Here is a 17,793-nt window from a genome sequence, read left to right on the forward strand (position 1 = left end):
AAATGTTAATTGAGAAAAATCAGCTCAATTGAGAGGCTAATTGAGTAGGGACGAAATTATCATTTATTAAAAGCTTAGGGGAAAAATGGTAATAAACAGCTTGCACAAAAACAGTTTGGATAGCAGCAGTAGACTAACTTTGAAAAATCACCATAAATTGTAGAAATCAAATTAGAAGATGAAAAAAATATGGAATTAAAGCTTATTGAGTCTAGTTTCTCATAGAAGAAATAGTATAAGCAATGGATTTGTAAATTTTGAGATATAATGAATTTTGTGAGACAAGGTCAGAATGAATTCGGGTTCCCCTGTTCTGACTTTGAAAAATCATAAAAAATTTAATAAAAACAATTATGGGCTTAAATTTATATGTCTAGAATCCTTAATGAGTCTATTTTTAATATAAACAAACGAGAATATTATTTGAATTCTGTATGAAGAGATAATTAATTTTTAGTGAAAAAGGGTCAGAACTGTCGACAGTAGAACAGGGGTGAATTTAAAGAATAAATTGTACTTATTGGCTAAACCAAAAATTCTGAAAATTTTATGGTAAAAATATATATGAGTCTAGTTTCAGGGAAAATTAACATATCTTAATTTGGAGTTCCGTAGCTCAATTTATAAATAATTTAGTGACTATGACTCAAGTAGACAGCTTTGAATGAACTATAAATAATAGTTGAATTATAGAGAATGTTGCATATGAACATGAAATGTATTAAATTGATAATTAAATTTATTTATTTAGATCCGGAAGATTCAAATCTGAAGCTAGATCGAGGAAAGGAAAAAGTTCGGGATTAGTAGATTTTTCTGTTTACAAACAAGTATCAAGGTAAGTTCGTAACTTGAATTATATTCTTAAATGCTTGAAATGCATGTTTTTGATATGAATATGATTTGAATGTTCATTATATGGAAATTTATGAAACATTGATATATTTGATAAAATGGGAAGAAATCCCGTTTGAATGAAAGGAAAATTCGATGGATCTCGAAAAGGAATTGACGGTAAAAGGATCTAGCAGGACGGGTGATCCTATCTGATATAGCCCTCCGAAGAATATGTGTAAAATGGATTTAGCCGGACGGGTAATCCGAATTAGGGTCTGAATTTAGCCTGGACTGGTAATTGGATCCAAGCTCATTAGAGTAATTGTCGTTGCAGGATTTAGCTTTGGATGGTAATCCCGACAATACTCTATGAGTTTATATTGCAAGGATTTAGCTGGACTGGTAATCCCGCTGCAAGGTTGAGGTTCGGGGGACTGTGCTCTCTAAAATGGATATGTGCGCACATGAATATGAATTGACGGACCCGGAATTGTACAATAAATGTGTACCTCTGAAAATCCATCGAAATTCCGATAAATTCAACGGGATAAATATGGAAAAATAGCAAGGAAATGGAAATCATGGTATTGACGAGCTCATCAATCATGGTATATATATTATTGATACATGGAAATTATTGTACTAACTTGAATGTTGAGTTTGTGCATGTTAGGGTAATAATGCATTGAATGGATATGTGAATGTTTATTATATTGTATTGAAAATATTAGGTAAGTATAATTCTTGTTACATGAGCTTACTAAGCACAAAGTGCTTACCCGCTTCCTTTTTCCTGTTTTGTAGTGTTAAGAGCCGAAGGTCGGATTTGGTGGAGACACATCACCTTTGTCAACCTCGGGATTTCGGTATATAAAGAAACTTTATTTTGGAAATCAATGGCATGTATAAGCTAACAAAGTAAATGTTAACGTGAAATGAATGAAAAGTTAGCCATTAGTATGGTTAACAAACACAGTTTTAGATATGTGATGACGTTATCTTATAAATATGCATGAATTTATCTTGAAAATATGTTGAATTGATTTGGTTGATGTGGATTGGTCTCGATTTAATATTGCAGGGAAGGTTAGATATTTATAAAGGGGCTATATTGAATATAAAAAAAATTTAATTCGTAAACTCCGGTAATGCCTCGTACCCTATTCCGGCAATGAATACGGGTAGGGGTATTACATAAATCATGTATAAGTGTTTGGAAAGCCATAGAGTAATTGAAGTTGAGTGTAATTATCCACATAATTACAACAATTACAGCCAATTTAGTGAGACCCATCAATTATAATGGTCACCCAAACATGTCACATGTATATAATTACAAGCAATTATACTCAAATCCATTTACTAGGTGGCTCTCCAAATACTACTTTATCTTTACTCATGATTTCAGGATTTGAAGGTTGATCTGATTATCACCAATATTGTATGCCTCAACTATAAATTTCATGTTTTTTTATATATTTTTGAATTTTTATTATAAGTTTTTGAAATTTTAATATTTTTATTTAATTTTATTTTTAAATTTTTACTATTTTACTATTTTTATGTATTTTGAGATTTTTTAAAATTTTAAAATTATTTTTTAAAAATTTGATTAAATTAAAAGAAAGTGAAAAATTGAATCCAAATTTGTTTTTAAAAATAGAACTAAATTGATAGATTATGTAAAATGTTAAGGGCTAAATATGTTATTGTACCACTCAAAAGAAATTCACATTAATATTTTAGTCTAATGACCAAAGCATTTTAACGAAGAGTGACTAAAAATGAAATTAAGTAAACAAGAGTGACTGAATTAATAAAAAGAAATTAAATAACCAAAATATATTACTATTTAAATAGTTTACCCTTCTCCTTTATTTCGGATTATAGAGCAAATTTTGATGATTGTACCTTTAAAATGAGTATAAAGAGTTTTTGCTAGAAAAACAAGTAGAATGATATTGTTTGAAATTGTGTTAAAATGCTATTCGTTTTATGATATTGATTTAATTAAATACTGCATCAGTTTAAATATGATATAGTATTTTTACCCGTATTTTAATTTTATGTTTTATGCTTTTATATCTTAATTTGAGCACATACATGAAATTAGAAATCGAGTTAAATGTAACTCTTTAAATTAAATTACAATGATTGAAAATATGACTTCTCACTTAAAATCTTACTTTATATTTCAAGAAAATATTTAATACACTATTAGTAGAGTTTTTAGATTCCACAGGCAGAGTTTGAGGTTGACAAGTGTCTTATAAAAGTATAATAAAATATTAAAAATAAATATTTTAAAAATGAGATACATATCAATTTTTTAAAGTCTAAGGAAATCCCCTCTTCTTTGTCTCCGGCGGTTAATGGAGACGATGGAGATCCCCACTCTGTTGAAGATCGACCACCAAGAAAGTGAGGTTTAAGAGCAGAGTTGATGTAGCTTCGGATATGGTTGTGGACCCTAATCTGACTACAACGCCCTTGTGGAAGGATAAGCTATTGGGTGGAAATCCGAACCATCTTATGATGGAATGAAATGTTTCTTCCTTTGGAAGAGATAATGCAAGCAGTGGTGATTTTGATTTACGAGCAGACGATGTGCAAACATCCATCATCAATGGAGTTTCAACCATTAATTTTTCTAATCGGGTTAAAGAAATTATGTTTAAAGAAATGGAATTAACTATGGTTATCAAGCTCTTAGGGTGAAATATTGGTTAAAATACTTTACATAATCACATTACTAGTCTTTGGAAACTTATTTCCCCCTTTCATGTCATGGATATTGAGAATGATTATTACTTGGTGCATTTTGTGAATAAGGCTGATTATGATTGTATCGTGTCGCAGGGACCTTGGATAATCTTTGGACAATATCTCACTGTTCAACCATGGACAAAGGACTTTAGCCCTTCGCCAACTATATCCCAGTATGGTTTTGGCTTGGATTCGGCTGCCAGGTTTCTCGAGGTTTTTGTTTCGTCAACAAATTATGGAGGCTATTTGGGGGCTTATCGGGAAGGTTGTCAAATTGGACTAGGTCCAGAGGTTGTTTCGCTCGCCTTACAGTATTCTTGAACCTCGAGAAGCCTCTGATTTCTCAGGTCTTGTTTGATGGCGCCGTTCAGAGAGTGGAGTATGAGGTACTCCCTACTGTCTGTTTTGGCTATGTCAAATATGGACACTTCAAGGACTTATGTTCGACGATGGTTGCTGATCGTACCTTTGACTGCCCATTGGAGTTGGTGAATGTTGGTCGGCTGCGGCCGCTGGTGGTGTTGCTGAAGAAACGGGAACGGAGTTTGGTCCATAAATGTTGGTTGAGCGTAGATCTTGGTGAGGTTTGAGGAATGGACGAGGCGCTTCCGGAGTGAACAATGGAGTGATTAACGGATCCAAAAATCGTAAGAAGACAAACTCACGTTTTTCGGTATTAATGGAAGGGGATAAGAATCGCGATATGATCGCTGTAGCTGATGATAATTTGTCGATGGAAAATGCTGAAATGAATATTGAGGGAGCGGGGGTTTTTATTACTAGGGTTGGGAGCAAAAAATTGGGAGATTTGGACTCTTCTGCTGGTCCAAGCAGTAAGCCCATTTCGGGCTTTAGCTCTTCTAAGGGGGATGCTGCAGCAAAGTTGGTAATGCTGCCACAAAGTTGGTTTTAATAGGTTCGGGTCGTCCAGGAGTTGGGCCTGTGGTGGAGTCTGTTAAGCAAGGTTTTCTGGGCTAGGAGAATATTAGGAGTAAGGGAAAAATATAGAGAAAAGGCCAATGGTGAGAATGAGAATGCACAGGTTTCGAATGAAAATCCTTCTACTAATAATTTTGTTTCTAATTCTATTTTAAATTTTAGTGTTGCAAGACCTTCACCTCAATTGTCTTCGGGTAAGAACTTGATTTTGACTGATGTTGATCATGGTGATTTTCCTATTGAGGCTTGAGGGGATTTAAATATTGGAATTTTTGATAACATAAAAGCTCATTTTAATCCTGCTTTTGAAGGCTCTAGAGGTTCTCCTGTTCCCATTTCTGATGATGTTTTGGACCCCGGGAAGCATTTTGCAATTAGTTTTAAGGATAATTCTCATAAGAAAGAAAAAATATTTCGGTCAAGTTATCCCGGGAAAGGAAATGTGACAGAATTTCTGTTCCTAAAGAGAGGCATGGAGGTAAAGATTCCTTTAGGCGTGGTAGTCGAAAAGTTTCCAATGCGTTGCGTGGTCAGGGAAGTCGTTTCAAAGCTTCTGGGAACTTCAGAGTACCGTTAGCTGAATCTATGGAGGAAATGGCTAAACTCATTTCAAATTTGAATTATAGTAATGACATTAACTCTGATTCGGACGACGCGACCTTGATCACAGATCGGGATACTGTCTCTCGACAAAAATAGGTATGTTTCCTTTTTTTTTATTATAATTTTTTATGAATTTTACCATTTTTTCTTGAAATTGTCAGGAATTTGCTAGCGATAAGTTTCCTCGTATTTTTTGGGAGTATAATCGGGAATATAGGCCTGATATTATTAGTTTTCTTGATATGAGAGTTAGTGGTTCCAAAGCTGATAATATTATTGCTAAACTGGGGTTCCCTTATTCTCATTGCGTTGAATCGATTGGTTTCTCCGAGGGCATTTGGATTGGGTGGAAGGATTTTGTTTGCTTTGATATCATTTATAATCACTCTCAGTTTATTCTAGCTCGAGTGGGATCGACACCTTCCTCAAATGCAATTTTCATTTTTTTCGTCTATGGGAGCCCAAATAGGTAGAAACAGAAGGATTTGTGGGATACCTTGAAACATTCAATCCCAATGGGAAATTACCCATGGGTTGCAATCGGTGACTTTAACGCTATTCTTTCTTCCTCTGAGAAATCAGGTGATATGTCTAAAGGTAAGTGTTGCCCTCTTTTTAGAAATTTTATGGATAAGGCAGAGCTTCATGAGTTAGGGTACAAGGGGCCCCCTATTATATGGCATAGGGATTTACTTTTTAAAGGCTTAATTGGGCTCTCGGAAATGATGCATGGGTCCAACATTTTCTAAATAGTTTGGTCACCCATCTTTTAAAAATTAAGTCTGATCATATGCCTCTTCTCATTTCTTTAAATCCGAAGATTATTTTTCCTAGAGGTAGGCCTTTTGGGTTTTTGGCAGGTTGGGTTGAGCATCTGGATTTTGGAAAACTGGTAGAAGATAAATGGGGTTTCTCTGGTGACAAGGCAGCTACTTTAAGTACTTTCTCCCGTGATCTTAATGATTGAAATAAGTTGGTCTATGGTCACATCACTTTTTGGAAAAGTTTTCTTGTTAAGGAGCTTACCAAAATTCAGAAGATTATGGATCTCTCTAGTTTTAACAGTCTAGCTCAGGTGGAGTTAAAAATTCGGCAGGAGTTGGAGAATGTTCTTTATCATGAAGAACTCCTTTGGAAACAAAAGGTTCGTTGTGATTGGCTTTATCTTAGAGACAGCAATACTATGTTTTTTCACTCTCATACGTTGCGTCAAAGAAAGAATAACCTTATTATTGCAATTCGTAATGATTGTGGGAACTAGATTTATGAGCCGGAAGATATTAAAGCTGAGGCTAATAAATTTTTTCAGAATTTGTTCAGGGAGTTTCCTGGTCCTATGGGACGATTGCCTTCTAGTAATTTTCCTCGTCTTGGTCAATATGATATCTCCTTTTTGGGGAAGCAGATAACTAATGAGGAAATTAAAGGGGCTCTTTTTAACATGTCTCATTTTAAAGCTTCAGGTAGTGATGGTTTTCATGCACTCTTTTTCCAGAAGCAATGGAATACTGTTGGAGATGCAGTCTGCAATTGGGTTAGGGGTTATTTTAATGGGGCCAACATTGATGCTGCACTGAATAATACATTAATTGTCTTTATTCCCAAGGTTGACAATCTTGAGGATTTTTCCCAATATCGTTCAATTAGCCTCTGCTCTGTTTTATACAAACTTGTGATTAAGGTTATTGCGAATCATTTTAAAGTTATTTTTCCTAAGATTATTGGTCCCGAACAGGCTGGGTTTATTGCAGGGAGGAATATTACTGACAATGTCATTATTGCCCAAGAGGTAATCCACTCGATACGGAGCTTTTCTAGAAAAAAATGGATGACTATCAAGATAGACTTGGAGAAGGTCTACGACAGAGTACGATGAGACTTTATCAACGCTTCACTCCAAGCAGCCGGTATCCCTACTTTTCTCATAAATGTTATTGTGTCATCTATATCTAATTCTACGATGCAGGTTTTGTGGAATGGTGTTCCATTGTCTAAGTTCAGGCTTGCTAGAGGAATCCGACAAGGATGCCCGCTCTCTCCTTATTTTTTCATATTATGCATGGATTGGCTTGGCCAAACAATTCATTCGACTATATCTCGGAGGGTGAATAGAGTCCCATTCAGCTATCCCAGGCTGGTCTTCCTATCTCTCATTTATTTATTACAAATGATTAGGTTATTTTAAGTAAAGCTGATACAAAACATAGTAAACTCATAAAGGGCATTCTCGGTAGTTTCTGCGATTTTTCTGGTCAGAAAATAAATGATAAGAAAATGAGCATCTTCTTCTCTAAAGGTGTAGAGACGACAGTGGCGGACTCAATTAGTTCTTTGTTTGGTTTCCAAAAAGTTCAGAATCTTGGTCACTACCTTAGGATTCCACTTTTTCATAAGAGGGTGACTAATAGTACTATGCACTTCGTTGTTGAGAAAGTTAGAGGCAAGCTCCAAAGTTGGGATGCAAAAAGATTATCCATTACTTATAACAGCTCGATTTTGGGCCTAGTCAGAACAATGGTTTCGGAACCACTATTTCGAAGCTGGAGAAGTTATTTTAATATTATTTTATGTGTGACGACATGATTATAAAGGTGCATGAAAAATTTGGTGAATAAATTTTAGCGTTTGAGAGCTTAATTGCGAAAAAAGACTAAATCGCATAAAAGGTAAAAGTTCAATATCACTTGATAGACATACCAAATAGCTAAAGAGCCAAAATTTATGATCTTTAAATGGAAAATAGACCCTTAAAATGCAGTATGGCTGGCCATAGGGATAAAGAATTAGGCTAGTCAATGTTAGGTAAAAATTTGGTGACTTGTTTGACTAAAAAGAAATAAAATAAATAAAAGATGATATCACCCATTTCACCTCTTCTTCTTCACCAAAATTCTCAGCAAAAATAAGGGTTTTGAAGCCTTGAAATTTTAGCCAAGCTAGCCTCTTGCAAGTAAGTCAATTTGAGGGTTATTCTTGATAATTTTTGTACTTTTGGGACCCCTAAAGCTTAATCTAGCTATTAAGGGGACTATTTGTGAAATGATTGATAGTATAGGGAATTACCATGAAAGGATTTGTATGGTTGCTGAGTTTTTATGGAAGAAAATGAGTATTGGTTGTTGAGTGAACAACTTTTGTGAAAGGACTTATCATGAAAACACTAATAGGACCATTTTGTAAAGTTTGTAAAATAGATAGTAATGTTGTGAAATATTGAGAATTTGGGGTGGTCATTAGAGAAATAAATGGTCGGTTAGGCTTGGCTAATAAGGAAATTCGATAAAAATCGATTTTCGAGCCTAAGGGTAAAATCGTAATTTTTACGAAGTTTAAGGGCAAAACAATCAATTTACCAAAGTATGAGTCTTAAGTTGAATTGAATGATTTGTATATTAAATAAGCTAATTTTTGACATTTTAAATCAAAAGAAATGTGATTCGGGTATTGATCGAGGGAAGAACAAAATTTACGAGGATTAGGCTCGTTCCCATCATTTTGTGCCGAGGTAAGTACATATGTATAGGGGTGTTCAGTCGGTTAACCGACCCGAAATAACATTAATCGAATTAATCGACCTTTCAAAATTTTTAAACGTTAATCGAACCGAAATTTTTTCGGTTAATTCGATAGGTTAACCGAATTAACTAAAAATTATATGTTTTTTTAATTTTTGGTTAAAATAAGAATAAAATTAACCGAATTAACCAAATTAACCGAATTATCCGAATTACCCGAATTAACCAAATTAACCGAATTATTTAAATTATTTGTATAAAATTATATTTTTTATTTTTATTTTTATTCATTAAATTATTTGTAATTTTTATGATTTGATTGGGTAATTGGGTTGGGTTAGGTACTTGGGTTAATATATATTAGATTGGGTATTTGGGTTTATGTTGGATTAGGTTTGAGTGAATAGTGGGCTATTTATATATTATAATTTTATTTATTAATTTTTTCGGTTAAACTGAAAAAATTCGGTTAACCGACCGGTTTCAAACCGAATTAACCATTAACTAAAAACTCAAAAATTATTAATCAATTTCATCGAATTAATTGGTTTTGCCATCAATCGATTAATGAATTCAGTCGGTTAACCTAATTTTTTCGGTTTTACCCGAATTTTGCACACCCCTACATATGTAAATAATGTGTCATTGTAGCTTACTTTTAAATGTTTTTTTTTACCATGTATCATAATCTACTCGATACCATGAAAGTATAAATAATGCGATATAAGAGTAACCTACATTATGAACAAGTGCGACAACATCAGGTTAGATACGAGATCCAGTCGAACCTCAGAAATAGTATAGGATACAAAAGGTAAGTCATGAGAAATTGAATGGTCTGAACTCATGAGTTGAGTCTAAGTTCATGAGACAAGTGAAATAGGTAATGTGGGTCCGGGTACTGACTTTGTGTGCAGACCCGTGAGTAGCTCAATGAGCGGGTATTACATGATAGAGCTATAGGGTCCGGGTATTGACTTGGTGAAAAGGCCCTTGAGTAGCTCAAATATGCAAGTATTACAAAGTACGAGGTAGCTTTGGCTACTTGTATAGTATTTAGGAGTAAACTATCCGTATATTCATTGGTATTTCTGAGTGTTCAAAGGGTTAACTCGATGAATGGATTGGCGATACTTCCAATGAGGTATGTCAATAGAGAGAATGAACTTGAGTTATTTTACTAGTAACTACAGGTATATATACTAAACTCTCGAACGAAGACTTTAATGTGTGATGAGATGTAGTAAGTATGCGTAAAAGAAGGAAAAGCAAGATAGTGAGGTTAAAATGATATACCATTTAAGTATGATAAGCCATTGTTTGACGAATGTGTTTCTAATTACACTTATTTGCATATATGTACTTACTAAGCTCTCATGCTTACCTTTTTTCCTTTCCATTTCCTTTTAATGCTGCCAAAGTAGTTCGAGGATCGTCGCATACGTCGGAGAAGCTAGTCACACTATCCTTGAAGCACTTGGTATAACTAGTTTTATCATTTTGATTAGGACATGTATAGGAGTATTTGATTTTATTTTTGTGTCACATTGTTTTGGGGCCAAAGGTGTTGGCTTGTTTTAACATTTGACTCATTTTGTATAAGGCCATGAAAATGGCTAATATTTTAAGTCATTATATGAATGCAAGATAGTCTTTTGCGAATGTGAAATTGTTGATATGGTTAAATTTGTGAAATGTATATAGGCCTTAGCTATGGTTGTTGGTTGAGAACTCATATCAAATTAGACCTTGATATGTTGATTAGTATTAAATTTTGTTTCAGGGTGGCATAAGGCTTGGTAAATAGCCTTATATTGTCCACACGGGTAAACACACGGGCGTGTGTCTAGGCCGTGTGTGACACACGGCAAGCCCCATGGGCGTATTGTCCGGCCGTGTGTCCCCTGCACGTAAATTTTACAAGTCAGTATACATGGTAATAGACAAACGGGTAGAGACACAGTCGTGTGTCTCAGCCGTGTGAAGGGCATAGTCTAGCACACGGGTGTGTGCCTTGGCCGTGCGCCCCTAATTGGATGCTGACGTTAGAAACAAAATGTCAAGGTTTTTAGACACGGGCTAAGACACGGGCGTGTCATGGCCGTGTGAGGGACACGGGCCAGAGACACGGGCGTGTTCCAGGCCGTATGAAAACCTCTATAGCTTTAAATTTATAATTTAATTCACACGGGCATGGGACATGAGCGTGTCCCTAGATACTTAAGTCGTGTGTGCCACAAGGGCTATTAGTACGACCATGTTCAAGTTCCACACGAGCGTGTCGCCCATCCACACGGGCGTGTGCCCTGTTTCAAAGGTCATTTTCCTAGTGTTGATTAAAGGACCTGAATTGGTCCCGAGTGATTTTCAAGAGATGCTTTGGGCCTTATAGGCCCCTGATAAGAAGTTTTGGAAAAGTTTGAAAAAGTTTTGAATTTAATCAAGTCTTGGTAACACGTAAATGTTTGAATGCATGTGTTTAAGTTTAGTAACACCTCGTATTCCATCCTAGTGTAGGGCACAGGTGTGGGGTGTTACATCGCTGGTCACACCACTTTGGTACAGTTGATTATTCTATCTATTCCTAGCTACTTTATGCAGTCCATGATAATCCATAAGAAAGTTTGTGATGAAATTGAGAGTTTGGTGAAGCAGTTCATTTGGGGTTCTTCTGAGCATAAAAGGAAGATGTCTTTAGTTAGGTGAGGCTCTATTTGTCACCCTAAATGTTGCGGAGGCCTTGGTTTACGGAAACTTCGAGACCAAAATATCTCATTCCTGCTAAAGCTAGGTTTTAATCTCGTTACTAATAAATAGACCCTTTGGGTTTGGGTTATTAGGGCTAAATATCGTATGGAGGATACTTCTCTTGAAACTATTAAGCAAGAAAGAAGTTCGTTCTGTGGAATTCCCTCACTAAAATTTGGCCGTTGCTTCGAGAAAACTTATGTTAGTCCATTGGTAACAGGATTCAAATTTGTTGTTGGGAATATGTTTAGATTCCTACTGTGGGAAAGTTGATCAAGATTATTCCAGCTAATGTTAATATTGACTCAGGGTGCTGTCTTAATGATATGGTCAATGAGGATGGTTTGTGGAACCTTGATTTGTTCAGACTTTGGATCCTGGAGGAAGTGATCGAGTTGATTATAGGTATTCCCCCTTCTCTTCCATTTGAGGGGCAAGATAGAATCATTTGGTGTCATACTTCGTCTGGAAACTTCTCGGTCAAAAGCGCTTATAAGATTTGTAATGGTGATGGATAGAATTTAAATGATGAAAAATGGAAATAGAATCATTTGGTGTCATACTTCGTCTGGAAACTTCTCGGTCAAAAGCGCTTATAAGATTTGTAATGGTGATGGATAGAATTTAAAGGATGAAAAATGGAAGTATGTTTGGAAGACTCCAGGCCCTCAAAGAGTTCATTTCTTTATTTGGTTAGTTCTTAAGCAGCGTCTCCTCAGTAATGTTGAAAGGGTCAAAAGAGGTTTAGCAGCTGATCCCTCATGCTTTATATGTAGTTCTCCTTCAGAAGATATTCTTCATATCCCTAGAGATTGTAATGCAGCTAAGGATGTGTGAAGCAAGGTCATAACAAGTAATCATTTTGACGAATTTTTTCTCTCTTAACTTACAAGTTTGGATTCTTTTAAATGTGTAGGATGATTCAGTGATCTCGGAGGGAGAAGCTAGCTGGGCTGTTTTTTTGGAATTTTGATTTGGCGGCTTTAGAAGAATCGTAATCTTCTCATTTTTCAGGGTCATGCTGGGAGTTCGAAAGAGATTGTCAATAACTCTTTGTGTTGTGCTACTCAATGTTATTCACCCTCAAGAGTTACTACCTGTGGTGGTCTTGGTCCTTCCTTGGAAGAAGAAGCTTATGGGTTTAAGATCTTCTTCAATACGTGGGCAAGATCGATTGGATCTTTGGGCTGCAATTTCTTTGGGGGTTGCGAGAGATAGGAATGGACAGTGGCTCTTTGGTTTTAATCGATATATTGGAAAGTGCTCGATTTTCGAAGTTGAACTTTGGGGTATTTTTGAAGGACTTAAGCTTGCCCAACGAAGAGGTCATGATTGTGCAATAAACCTATCAGACAGTCTGGACGTTGTTCGGGCCATTCAAGGGAGTTGTCCAGCCACGTCGAATTCCCTTTGATTAGGCATATCCAGAGCATCTTATCTCAGGAGAATTTTTGGTTATTACGGTATATTCCCAGGGAGCAAAATGCAGTAGCAGATTATTTGGCAAAAGGAGCTCTATCTTCTACATTGGATTTGCAATTCTTTGATATTCCCCCTGCTACGGTTCAAAATTTCTTAGATATTGACTAGTCTAGAGGTTTTTTCTCTGATAGTATGGATGTAATCAATTAGATGGTTTCTTTGTTTTTTTTCACCAAAAAAATTACACCAAACTAAATATAGACAGTTAAATTAATGTCATAATATTAAAAAAAATTATTAATTTCACTTCATATGAATTTTATTTTTTATTTTTTATTTTAGCTATTGAGAGTGTTACGTGGAAACGCTGAGCATTCAACAAAAGGCATGGATACCATTCAGAAATTTTTTTTAAAATTCTTTAATTTTGAAAAATTAAAGAAATAAATAAAAAAATTAATAATTAAGTTATTCAGTCAATCAAAAGATTCAAAACCAATACAATTTAATCCTCCCCATTATCCAATAAGAAATCTATTATCCTAACCCAACCTATTACTCAGTTATCCATACTCATCTAACCCTAAACCCAATTAATGGAAACAGGCAACCGATGGAATTGATGAAACTAGGTCGAATCATTTCTTTCAATTATGAAACTAAAGCCCATCAATTTGAATTAATTTTCCCAATAAGAGTCAATTGAGTCTTGAAATAGACTCATCGGACGATCCCTTATTTGGGCTTTCTAATGAAGGCTTCGTTTGGATGGGCGATTGACTGCGGTGCGGTGCGTTTAACTTACTTTTTGTCTCACGCTACAGTATCGCTACAGTATCTAATCTCACCGCCACCGCTGTTTTTACACTAACCGCAGCTAAACGCACCGCCCATCCAAACTCACTCGAAGTTTGAGCCATCGTTTCCGGTGCGATTTACCTTATCGACTGACAAGGGTAACAATAATGAATATTTGAAATATTTAAATAAAGTTATTATTATTATTTATTATCTTAATTATAAATTGCTTTACTTTTATAAATAAAAGAAGTGGAGCCATTTTATAAATATTTCTTTAGTTCAAAATGTTATACTGGATTTGAATTGGATGAAGGTTGATTACACAATAAATAAAATAGTTTCGCAAAACTATGAAACACATTAAAAATTTTATTTTAAAGAAATATAACTAAATTGCTAAAGCGATTCAATATGTCAATTATTTATCCCATTTAGGGAAAAAAAAAAAAAAGGAACCTTCATTCCCCCAAAACTCAGGGAATGACTAGCCTTAAAAATAGTGATAATTATGCTAATTTTCAATATGCTTATGTTTCATCCACCCTAAATCTTGCCCCCTATAAACATTCATTACCACCAAATTTCCAACGTTAACAAAGCAACTCCATCTTATGGGAAAACATGGAAACAATCTTAAAACAAAACAAGCTTCTCGGTGAAGAGGAAAGCAAAGATAATTCTTTAATGGCAGTCGACGGTGACTCTCCTCCGCATTACAATGACGACTGTTCAGCGTCTCCTTTCAGGAAATCTCCATGGTCGTCTCACGAATCCACTCATTTATATGCTTCGGCTGTTGAAGACACCAACAACGTCACTCCTAACGTGCTCATGGGTTCGTTGGTACGTGAAGAAGGGCATATATATTCCTTGGCTGCCTCTGGGGATTTGTTATACACGGGTTCCCATAGCAAGAACATTAGAGTTTGGAGGAACCAGAAGGAGTTTTCAGGGTTTAAATCCAATAGTGGATTGGTTAAAACCATAGTCATTGCTGGAGAGAAGATCTTTACGGGTCATCAAGATGGGAAGATTCGGGTTTGGAAGATTGCTAACAAAAACTCAGGTGTTCATAAACGAGTTGGTACATTACCAGCTTTTAAAGATTATTTAATAAGCTCCATGAAGCCAAGTAGTTATGTTGAAGTGAACAGCAATCGTAAGGCCGTATGGCTCAAGCACATCGATGCTATATCTTGCCTTAGTTTGAATGAAGATAAAACGTTGCTTTACTCGGCTTCTTGGGATAAAACATTCAAAGTTTGGAGAGTTTTGGATTCGAAATGCTTGGAATCCGTTCAATCCCACGATGATGCAGTGAATTCCATTGTTGCCGGCTTCGATGGGTTAGTGTTTACAGGCTCAGCTGATGGAACGGTCAAGATTTGGAGCAGAGAGTTACAAGAGAAAGGAACCAAGCATATCTTTTCACAGATATTGCTGAAACAAGAATGTGCGGTTACGGCATTGGCCTTGGACCTTGTTGCTACAATGGTTTATTGCGGGTCATCGGATGGAGTGGTTAACTTTTGGGAAGGTGACAACCATCTCTTCCACGGTGGTGCTTTGAGAGGGCACAAACTGGCTGTTCTTTGCTTGGTAACAGCAGGGAACCTTGTGATCAGTGGATCAGCTGATATGGGGATTACCGTATGGAAAAGATCGGGGGCTGAGCATTTGTGCTTGTCCATGTTAGACGGCCATGCCGGTCCCGTTAAGTGCTTGGCAATAGAAAGAGATCCTGATGAATCAATCCCTGGTCAAGAGCGGTGGATTCTTTACAGTGGTAGCCTAGATAAGTCGGTCAAGATGTGGCGCATATCGGAAAGAGCCCCGCCTATGACACAATGGCGGCAGCAGTCTTACTCATCATCGGACACCAAACATCTACCGGCCACATTGCCAGCGAATCACGCTTTCTCTTCCCAAGGTGGAGTTGGCCAAAGAAAGGAATAGTGGATTCTAAGTTGTTAGGTTTTCAAAGATAATAGGCATTCAATTAAGATGTTCATACTTCATACAAGAGTCAATCAAATCCATAAAAATGTATATATTGACTAACATTTCCTTCCACAAACAGTGCTGAACTTGAATTCTATATAAATACCAGGTGATGGATTTCTTCTGAATCATCAACTAATAAGAAACTCGTCAAATTTCTTTAAATGCATGCTTTGAGTGTACAAGTCTTGGGCAATTAATTCAAAGCAGCATTTGCGAATAAAAAACAGACATCAATTAATGAAAGGCAGGGTTAGGCATTTCTTATTGGTTTGAACTTGGAAGTTGCCATGTATGATCAAGAAAAATGTCGGTACCTTTCCCTGTGTAAGATTGAAACCAAGCACATATTTTGAGTTAAAACCCAAGCTTCCAAGGTTGCAAAGAACCGTACGAAGGGACAGCTGGCATTCCGTTATATCGCAGTCAAGTTCAAGAGGCTTTATTAATTGCTCACAAGGAGGAAGATGTATGTTTCCCGTATTAAAAGGATTGGAACCCAAAGGCGTTGATGCAGTAGGGAGATTCTGAAATGGGATGAAGAAAAGACCAACTTCAGCTCAATTAAGCACTCATTTTATTGCACTGCAACTAGGTGGTCCTCCTGTCTAATTTCTAGCCCATAGAAAAGGTCCTGTACATACTCTGCCCATGTAAATGCACAAGAGACGAGGGAGCTTATGTGCCTTGCCCCGTTTTAGTGCATCACATCGGGTGTCATGTTATGGTGCTTTTATTTGGTTACTAGCATACAAATTCCAATGGAATAGTAAATCAAAATATCATATGCAGTGAGGAGAAGATATATTTTTGTACAATACATTGTGTAAATGCCACTTTGTGCACCATTCACCACATTCTTTTGATGGCTAGATTGTAGGCCGGGCCTAGCCAGGCTCCTCAAATAAAATATCAAAGCTCGTTTCCAAAAAAATATCCACTTATCTCCTTGAGGCATATTTAAAATTTATTTACGCAAAAGATTAACTTGTCTTCTATTAATAGCTTATTATTCTATTTATTTATTTATTTTGTTATTTTCATTATTTTATATTTAATACATTTTAATCACACAATAATGAAAAAAAATCTAATTTGTTTTAAAATTATTTAATTATTATTAGTTAAATTATATTTTAATATAAATATGTTTTAAATATAATGCATTTTTCAAGCTAACATATATAAGTTTATTTTAATAAAATTTCATGAAGGATAATGAAATATATTGTGTTATACTATATTATTTATTTTTGAATCAATTTCCATGCAAATAAGGGTGAATGCTTTATAATTAAATTAAATTTAATTATATATTAAAGTTAACATTAATACATTAAATTAGTTAATTTAAAATAATATAATTACAATTTTAGTGATAAAAAAATTTTATTAGTTAAAACAAAATTTAAACAAATATTACTTTGAATTTCTTTTGCTCGATTAATTTTCAATTTCAATAACTGAAAATTACAATATATAAGTAACTTTGAAAACAAAGGGTGTGAGATTCATAAACTAGAAAGGTTTGTCAGCGCCTATTTTCAATTTTTAGGGTTTTTTATAATATAATTAAAAAAAAAAGACTGAAATGGTATAGGGCAAAAAGTAATGACGAAAATGGTATGGACTAGGGTGGTGCGACCTATGGCAGTGGTGTGACCACTCTGAGTCCCACTGATTCTGTCATTTTCTGTTAAAAAGAAAAAAAAGTTAAAAACAAAAAAAATAAAAAAAAGGGGTTGTGTGGGTGCCAGAGGAGACACCGGTTGTGCCTCTGGCATAGGCAGCACTGCCCCATTATAAAACCAACATTTGGAAGCAAGAAGAAGCAGCAACTCGGGAAGCAGGAAGCAGTAGCAAGGAGAAGAAAAGAAAGAAAGGAGAAGAGAAGAAGAAGAAGGAGAAAGAAAAAAAAATAGAAAAGAGTAGGTATATATTTTTTTAAATAATGGATTTTTATGTTGTTATTGTGTTTTTTTGTTATTATTATTGTTGATTTTTTTTTGTTAGTTATTATTATTGTTAGTAAAAACCCTTATTATTATTGTTAGTAAAAACTATTATTAGGATTGTTGGTTATTATTGTTAGTAAAAACTATTATTAGGATTGTTGGTTATTGTTGTTAGTAAAAACTCTAATTATTGTTAGTTATTATTA

At 35.2% G+C, this 17,793-nt stretch overlaps 1 protein-coding gene across 1 annotated transcript; it reads left to right on the top strand.

The window, feature by feature from the left end:
* The first annotated feature begins 14,166 nt into the window (after nt 1-14,166).
* On the top strand, nt 14,167-15,768 carry LOC108484800 (protein JINGUBANG). The gene has a single exon (XM_017788700.2). It carries the CDS (start codon nt 14,253-14,255, stop codon nt 15,585-15,587), a length of 1,335 nt encoding a protein of 444 aa, XP_017644189.1. The 5' UTR covers nt 14,167-14,252; the 3' UTR covers nt 15,588-15,768.
* Nucleotides 15,769-17,793: the final 2,025 nt, after the last annotated feature.

The sequence above is a fragment of the Gossypium arboreum genome, chromosome 11 (genome assembly GCF_025698485.1).
Source record: "Gossypium arboreum isolate Shixiya-1 chromosome 11, ASM2569848v2, whole genome shotgun sequence".
NCBI classification, from domain to species: Eukaryota; Viridiplantae; Streptophyta; class Magnoliopsida; order Malvales; family Malvaceae; genus Gossypium; species Gossypium arboreum.

What these genes read in the sequence shown, in the direction of transcription:
- LOC108484800 (XM_017788700.2), top strand. Translation starts at nt 14,253, where the DNA reads ATGGAAACAATCTTAAAACAAAACAAGCTTCTCGGTGAAGAGGAAAGC.